We start from the raw sequence: 9,191 nt of genomic DNA, 5'->3' as shown, positions 1-9,191 counted from the left end.
TTATTCAATTCTTCATAAAGTGTGTTTGCTGCTTCTATAGTGTTTACTAATCCTCCTAATTTGGTATTATTTGCAAAGTAACTAATTTACTGACTATACAGGAATCTAGATTATGGATATAAATTAAGTAAAACAGTGGTCTTTATACAGATCCCTGTGGTTCCCCACTAATTACACCACCCAATTTGCATATTCACCCCTTTTCTTTACTGTTTTCTATTAATTCTTATTCATGTCATTGTGTTTACCTGAATGTCTACCACTTGTAATTTAAGAATTAATCTTTTATGCAAAACTTAAACTAAACACACTATACATTTCTATATTTACATTCAGATCCCTTTACATTAAACATTATAACTTGTTAGATACAATGCATGCTAAACAAACCATGCCGAGAACCATGCTTTATTTTCCCAAAATTACTAACACAAAGTACTGTACTGTACCATAAAAATACAGCATTCTTTGACGAAAATATTTATAAAAATGTTACTGTCTTGTGACAACAAATATCGATGTACCAGTATATGAATATGCTTTAAATATAAACGCAGTTGTACAAATATTTTGGAACAATAATTCTCGCAGCAGACGATTATTTATTTTGCAAACTAAAAAATATTTGTTTTACAGTTACAGTTCTCAAACACTCACTCAAGTTTAGTAATAACCGTGATTAGCTCTTGTCTAATAACACTTTTAAGTGACCCTTAATCTTGTTTCACGTACAGTACTTCTAGTTATTAGTTTCATTTCTGTGACATGACCTTACTCGATCTGACCATTTTCACAAGGCTCTGTCTTCGTCTTTTCCCCTTAATTCATTTAAAGGCATACCACTTACTGAATGATTTAACAACGCTTTTTATTGTAGACAGAACCACGTGGAGCGCATCTCTAGTATTGGCTTAGCGTTTGAAGTTGACTCTGATTCGCTGCTATCGGATTTCTTTACTTTAGCTGACAAAGGCTGCATCTCCGTTTGTGGTTGAGCATTTGTTGCATCTCCTCTGTGAGCTTCGGAGCTCGATTACTCTGGTCTCCTGTAAAGATGGCTGACAGCATGGATAAAGTTACAGTTCCTGAGCTGACCAACCTTCTTCAAATGGATCCCTATCTTAAACCATTTGAAAAGGACTTCAAGAGGAGGTAACAGTGTGTTTTGACCCGATTGCAACTGCCGTGTCGCAGCGTTTGCATTTAGCTGGCTTTGCAAACACTCTTGGCTTCGGCTGGCACGTATTTCTCTTTATAAAAATGCGTGCAAATTGTAATAAAAGCTTTTTTATTTTAGTGTGTGCAACTGAAAAAAAAAGTTCCCGGCTATGAAACTTGATATAACGGGACAGCACTCCTGTCCGCAGAGAGCCGCAGTGGTAATTTAGTGCTCACTTGTACCCTTCACATACAATGTCACGGAAGAAGCACCATTCACTTAACATTATCTGCGCAATCCTGACATCACCTGTGTTTGTTTCGGGGCTCGTTAAAGCCAGAACATCCATATGCATTAAGGGATCCTCTTGGTATAAACCATTAAGTTAAAGTAAGTTAAAATATCACTCGTGCAAAAATCTTCATAAAAATCAGATTTTTCCTAGTTGCCCTGAATGTGGTTACTGTTTAGTATGTATTGACAGTTTTTCGCTAAGGTACGTTTAAAACAGCATATCACAACACAGAAAGAAATTCTCTGTAGCAGTGTAAATGATCTGAGAGATTCAACTTTGTCATTTGCCAGCCTACACTTAAAAATAACGCGTTTTTTAAAATGTGTTCAATAAAATCTTACAGACTCATGGGGACAGCATATGCCAATGGGGTATTTGTAATTTTTTTTTCCTTTGGTGATGTCCTTGAACTGTTACAAGCTGGAATTTAGCATTTGTCAAGTGCGTATTGCCCTCCTCCCACTTCGCCAGTATTACCGTTTCCTATGTAGAGCATTTTTACATCTTAAAATAAGCAGCAAATGCCCAAATAAAAGTACAGCCGTTAAAATCTAATCAATCTACATAAGCCGCCTCTAGATTTAGCACACTTGTTTCTAATTGGATAATTAACTTAAAAAATTAAAAGCGTATATTAACAAGTACCGTATTTACGTTCAGATCCCTTTATTTTCTTTACCGTATAATCTGTGAGTAAAACGCAACTCTTACCACAGTAACAGCTAAGGTTGTTTGTCTAAACTTTATTTGCCCCACAATTTAGTAATTCTAACAGAATTACTAGATCTGTCTTTTTGTCATTCCAAAAATCATCCCTGCATAAAGGGGATTTCTAAGCTAAAAATAGCCAGTTAAAAATAGCATTTTTTTTACCTCTCACTATTATGTTGTGCCTGTCATACTGTACACACGCTGTAGATATAGCACATTTCTATCTTGCTTGATCACTACTGAGAACATCCCCACTTACTGTAGCTATACTAAATAAAAAACAACATCTTTTTCAATGTCTTATCAGTTTGCAAAACTGAAAGTTTTTTTTAAATGGAACATTTCTTTTCTTTCAGGAGACTTTTTGTACTCAGTGATTTGCAACCTGATTGGTTAAGACATTGTGTCTTGTTGTAGCAGGTTGCTTCTTGTAGTTTCTTTATGTATTCAGAAATGTCTCCTTACAATAAGTAAAGCTTTTCCAGGTGGTAGATGGTCCATGTTTTTGTAGAAGATACAATGGCATGTTGAGTCTAATAGAAAATTGAGAAACTCAATCTGTTGTTTTTTGTGCATTGTTAGAATGCTATAATATTAGAATTTCACCTTGTGCTAAACATGTTAAATTTCAAAATGTGAATTTACAGGTTGTGTCTTATTTATAGACAGTGCATGTGAGCAGAACACAAGAACTTTAATTTAAAAAAGTGTCTGGAATCTCATAAATTACACTAAGTGTACAAACACCCATTGGTCTTTGTTTTGCAAAGGCACATCATGAAAATTGAATGTGTTTTCCAGGCAGTCAGAAAGATGCAGCCCTGTGCCCGTGATGTTAAAAGTATTCAGCCTGTCAGGCAGGTAGTCGCAGGTGGCTAACTGAAAAGATTTGGCAGCTACAACCATGCTGCAGTCTGATCCCCTGGCTTGACACTAGCAGGGGATGATCTTCGCTCCAGATTTACATTGGTATCCTGCAGATTTCCATATATCTTCTTAATTTGACATGATACATGCCCAAACATTTGGCATTTGAGGCTATCAGTGCACAGTATGTCAGTGTTAATTGCCTTGATTCCAAATGCATTGTTCCATCATGATTTTTTTTTGGTAAACAGAAACATATTTTTTATGTTTCTACAGCTGACAAAATAAATAGACATTATTTTGGTTGGTTTTCTTTTTCTACAACTGATGGGAAAGAAAAAAAAAGTTTCTCATCCAGACTGAATTTTTTTATTTCACCATATCTTATTCAATACATTCAATGCAATCCACATAGAGATTTAGTTATAAGGCAAAATGTTTTAGAAATGCAGAGCCAGAATACTAATTTCTAAGGATTTCAGTCAGTCCTTGTTGTCTTAGATCTTGGGTTTTTCCCTTAACAGTGCTTTGAGTTCAACTGGGCTAGATCCCCTGTTTGACCCTACTTTTAAATGTATATCATGTTACACAACTCCACTCAAAGGACATGAAGAGTGGTTAGTGTGGGACTTTCATATTGGTGTTGTAGGAGAGATGTGGTGTCTTTGCAAAGAGAAAAGTTTATTAAAATACCCAAGCCTACCTTTTGTGCACCCAGCTTATTCATGGACTTGAATAATGAGGATCTTGCATTTTGTATCCTAAACTTTCTAATGTATTTCTTTACCTCTGCTGTAAGTGTGATCTTTAAAGTGATGTGTCTATGGGGGGGGGGTTGAATTACCTAACTGCTACAGTAAAATGAACAAAGTAAAACTGTATTGGTTGCTGAAATATAAATTACTCAACATGATGTAATTTTAATAATTATGTCATGAATTAAATGGGTCAAGCAATATGTATAAGCAAGTGTTCTCGGGACTTGACTCTAGCTACTGAATCATGTACTAACCAACCATATACAGTAGCTCAATATAAGCCCTATATCTCATTGGTATGATACACAGTACACCTTCTGACTTCTAAATATAGCAGTCCACACTGGAGACTAGAGTGTCCAGTGACACAGGTAAAGATATGGTTATTGGGAGGTTCATATTTCTAAACACCTGTTATTTCTCTGGCCAAATAATAGTTGCCTTATACTCTGTTCTCTGTAAGATATGTACTGTATACTGAAGGTGCAGTTGTACAGTAAGTGACTAGTTAGCAGCATTTGTGGTTAAATAGTTCACTCCCCTAGTCTCTTCTGTCACTGCAGATAAAAGTTATACAGGTGACATTTATTAATTAAGTGATAATTTCATTTTTGGATTGGCAAGTGCTAGTGTAGAGTCTGTTAATCTTCAAACTAAAAAGTGTTTGTTATATTGCTATGCTATTTTTAAAGGTTTAAGGGAGAAAAAAGAGGATTTATAGTTTTTTTTAAAAACGTATGGATATTTATGAAGATGTAGAATGTTTGCCTAGGTATTATTGAATGAATAGCCTATTCATTTTCCTTTCTATTAGATTTTGTTTGCAAAAGATAGTATAAATCTTCTGTATTGCTAATTCTGTACAGAGTTTACCAGCAAATTAAATAGAAATACCCAAGGCTGTTTTAATGGGGTTAACCTTCACTAAATCCATTATAATCTGTTGCCTTAATGCTAGTATATTGCAGATTAACCTTCAGATGTGTTTGGGCAACTACCTTACAGTACATATTCTTCTTTGGTGCCTGGTCTAGTGCTGCTAGCTTTTTCAGGTTTGGTGCCAAGCAAAGTTTTAGTATTGCCCAGAATAGATTTGACATTACAAAAGGTCAGATGTGGATTGTCTGAAGATCATTTAAAATTTAGTATTTTGGCACATTGAGTGCTTATTGCTTTTCTTGGAATTGTTCAGCTTTTTTATTATAGATGAAATATCACCAGCTTTATAATAGCCTAATATAAATAATAGTACCTACCCAGAGAGTTATGGTTGTTGTCTTCAATAAGTTTTTTAACATTCTTCTTTAAAATAAACTACCAAAAAAAGTTTGTTGAATAAAACATTCTCTACTACTATTTTTGTTTTGTAAGCAATGTGGTAGGAGTTTCGGGGAAAAAAACACATCTGCCACATTACAATAGACGTGCTAAATACTGTATGTCTGCCTTGTATAGTTATTGCCATTACTGTTCTCTCTTTATAAATTGGCCGTGACAATTCTTTGTTAAATGTAACAAGGCAGCTTTAAGTGCATGGAGGGTCTGGAAAGTAGGAAAAGAACCTGTGAAGATTAATGCTTCATTCTTCTGCTGTGTATCCGTCTGTTATGGTAGTATTTGTATTGGTGCAGTAGTTGCATCATAAGCAGATTTTAGTCCTGGGCTTCAGTGCCTTTAGATGACTTCTCTTGATTATTTCCCTTTTACCTGGCAAAGGCAAACTCTGCAGTTGAGTTTTGGGACTGTCACAGTGTTTTAGTGAGATCCATTCATGGATAGCTGTTAATTGGCTGAAAATGAATCCAGCTAGCATGGAGTTATAGTTGGCAGCTTCTTGGCAGGGTCTTCTTGGCAGGGTCTACAGCAGGATAGACTTACCTTGTTAAGAACTGCTTTAACTTTCAATTTCTTACTCTTTCCACCGGTGTTAGTGAGGTTGGGGGGGACATGGTGAGTGGTAGTCCTTAATTATTTCTTGGGCCCAATGAAATTGTTTAAAAAAAAAACTAAAACTAGGGTGGACGTGACCACTCTTGTGTCTTGTAGCCTATACGGTATTTTAGGATATAACATAACATCACTTTATTAACCCTTTACAATTTCTTGCATTAGGAATTTGTCTTTTCGCATACCCCAACTTGCTCTCCATGAGACACACAGACACACAGATAGGGAGAGAGCCTGGGGTCAGAGCACAGGGTCTGCCATGTACAGCGCCCCTGGAGCAGGGGTTAAGGGCCTTGCTCAGGGGCCCAGCGGAGTAGGTTTCCTCTGCGGGCTGTGGGATTTGAACTGGCAACCTTCCAGCCACAGGCGCAGATCCTTAGCCACAGAACCACCGCTCTGCCCCTACATATAGAATCTTTAAAATCATCAGAGCACCTTCCTTCTGTTGGAGTTAATGTTTGTGTGTGGATACAGTCTGCAGCAGTGTGCATACAGTATGTACAAATGCTTGTGCATGCTGTACATGTATGGTGTATTTGTGTGTATGTGAGATATTTGGACATACAGTAAAAATGTTTTCTTGCTGGGATGGTAGTACAGTAGCATGCTTCTATGGTGGCACTTTGGCTTAAAGCAGAATTATTAGTTGTGCATTGTGTGTGTGGGTGTGCAAGGACTCAGCATCCTTGGTATTTGGTACCAGGATTTATTTTTTGAAAGATGATATACGAGTTTCACAACATGGATGATTATTACCTCTTTTCTCCCTGTTACCCAGGCACTGAAGTAAGAAGCTTTCACTTTGGTCAAATAGTATCACTCCTTGTCCTCTCAAAGTAATGCATTTTTCCTTACACTGTCTTTGGAACTGTACAACGTTAATCAAGGTTTAAGAGGTCCAGGTGTGTCCTAGACAGAAAGCTTTGAAACCGCTTTTGAATTTCATTTCTGTTGCCCCTGCATCCACACAGATGTCAAATCAAGCAGTCGAAGTAAGATCTTTCTGGGCTTGTGAAGAGATCATTAATCCTTTAACTCTGGCTGTCTCCCAAATCCTTTTTTGCTCAGCAGAGGGTTTCAGCTGTTACTTTTCAGTAAACTCTCATTACAGCTTTTTTCTATTTTTCTCCCTGCAAATGCTTGTCTTTTGAGCATCATAAGAAGCTTGAGGTTAAGGTGAATGTTTTTTTTGCAGTCTTTTAATTTTTAATTTAAAAAAAAGCTTTACTCAGTGTTTCTGGCTCATCAATGTCCTTTGAAAAATGGCATCACATATTGTTATGCTCGCTCTACAGTTTGCTTCAGAATTTAAACAAAAGTTTCCAAAAAATTATTGAAAAATTAATAAAAATAAATTCTACTTCAGAGATGTACAGAAAATATTGAAATAGCAATGAAATATGTTTGTGCAGCACACAACAATGGTTCCTGTTTGTCCTAGACTTTTTGACAAAGCCGTATGTAATCAAATGTTCAATTCTTTTAAACATTATCACCATTAATTGTACCATGGACACATAAATCTCATATTTCTGTATTCTATAGAAGAATTTCTTTTCTATAAGATACATTTTTGTGAAGTCTAAATGTTTTTCTTCATAACTGTAAGTGTTGAGTGAATACTGTGTCTTCTGTTAGGTTAGTTAAATTGCTTTACTCTGCACATAAGCCCGATGCTTAAAACATTTAATAAAATGCTTTGTAGTTTTTTTTAGTACTGTTATACAGGTTGTTTCTTTGTGTAATTTGTCCAGTTGTTATATTGTTCAGGCTATTGTTCTTCCATTAAAAATTAAATCCTTGTTAAATTAAGAAAATAGAGGGTGACTGAGCTAAGCCTTTAATGCATTGTATGAATGAAAGAAGCAGTGGACACAATATTGTTTTTTGAGTGGAGTGTAAATACTGGGAAAGGTCCCCAGTAAGTCTGGTAACTCTTTGTTGTATGAATTGGGTGGATGAAATTTGAGAGGCTTTTTGATGTAGCGGTGTTTGGGGGAGTGTGACATTGCACACTGATGTTCCAGCAAGAGAGTAAAGCCTGAGAAGTCCCAGCAGTCACTGTTCTTCAAAAGTTGAGAAGATGAGAAGACCCTAACTAACTCTCATCCTACCACAGGATTCGACAATTGTGTCCCCACTCACAATCATCAGGTGACAGAATCCAGACTTGATCTAGTGGGGTCTGGGCAGTGTATTTCAACCACCACTCTAAGTGAATAGTTGTACTAGGTAAGTCATTTTGGAGCCTCAGTTTTGGACATTGAACAATTTGGAAACCTTAAAAAAGACTCTCAACACCAGTAAAACATATAACTGCTAAGCAATGGATGACATCTGTATTCAATTTTTAACTTTGATTAAGTATGTAGAGTTATCAGTGTCTTGATTTGTTATTTGATTAAAGTCTATACCTGATTACAGTATACTGTACAGTAGGTTAGTTGATACCAAAGAGTATGCAACATCTGTGCATTCACCACTATGAAGTATTTAGGTTCCAATACAAAGTCTTCTCACTGTTTAGAGTGGAGATTTCTTTTGTGGAATTCCCTATACTCACTTGTCAGTAAATTCTTTTATGCTCTGTTGGGTTTGAAATTTGATCTTTTGTATGGTAATTTTATTTTGTTTCCGTTCTACATTCAAAACTGACCATGAGACCAAGAAAAGTGTTCTGAGACAACCTAGCAACCTGTCAGTCTGCATTGGCATACTTTTTTTTTTCCGAATCGCAGTACAAATAGAATTATTTCATCACGTTTTCATCCTTTTCAGGGTGAGCCAGATTGTGATGTTTCTGATCCCATTTACACTTGACAAAACTAATTTAATTCTGCCATTTTTCTGTTTCTAATAAATCGCTTCACTGGATATTGATGGCCTGTTCCATTTGAAAGTATTTATCTCCTCAGGTTTTCCTAATGAGGGAACTTGAGCTGAAAAATGTGAGAATGGGGAAGGGCAAAAAAGGGCTGTCAGTCTTTCTGTTCTTCAGCTGCCACTAATTCTGAATATGTATTCTGAGCTGGAATCCCTGATTTTTCAGCGGGGGCAGTTTCTTACGACTTTATGGAATGTACAATGTTTTTTTTTTCACCTAGTTCTAAAACGTAATCAGAATGTAATATTTACCTGAAATTTGTGTCAGCCTCATTCCTGTCAAGACCTCCAGCATGCTGGCATATCTTAGTTATTTCTGGAAGCTTCACTTGGTCCTTGTCAATAACTTGTGTCAGAAGGTGGTTTAAAAGGAAATTCTTTCTACCCATTTCCTCCCTTTATTGCTTATTCTTGTGCAGAGTAAAACACTATTAATTTCTTAGGATATTGACACAAGACCATTGGACTGATTTTAAAGATGAATTCTATCAGTCCTGTGGCTGAACACTTTAGATAAATCAACTAATACAGTATCTTAAAATGTCATTCTGTTTGCTCCCTTGTTTACTAT

General features: G+C 36.1%; 1 protein-coding gene across 1 annotated transcript in view; it reads left to right on the top strand.

Moving 5' to 3' along the window:
• The first annotated feature begins 851 nt into the window (after positions 1-851).
• gbe1a (glucan (1,4-alpha-), branching enzyme 1a) overlaps positions 852-9,191 on the top strand; it is a 379,113-nt gene continuing 370,773 nt past the window's right edge. Inside the window, exon 1 of the mRNA XM_015341997.2 lies at positions 852-1,152. Within this exon, the coding sequence (XP_015197483.1) occupies positions 1,055-1,152 (98 nt within the window). The 5' untranslated portion in view covers positions 852-1,054. The remainder of the gene's footprint in view (positions 1,153-9,191) is intronic.

Source organism: Lepisosteus oculatus, chromosome 5 (genome assembly GCF_040954835.1).
Source record: "Lepisosteus oculatus isolate fLepOcu1 chromosome 5, fLepOcu1.hap2, whole genome shotgun sequence".
In the NCBI taxonomy this organism is placed as follows: Eukaryota; Metazoa; Chordata; class Actinopteri; order Semionotiformes; family Lepisosteidae; genus Lepisosteus; species Lepisosteus oculatus.
This window is presented reverse-complemented; position numbering and strand designations above follow the sequence as displayed.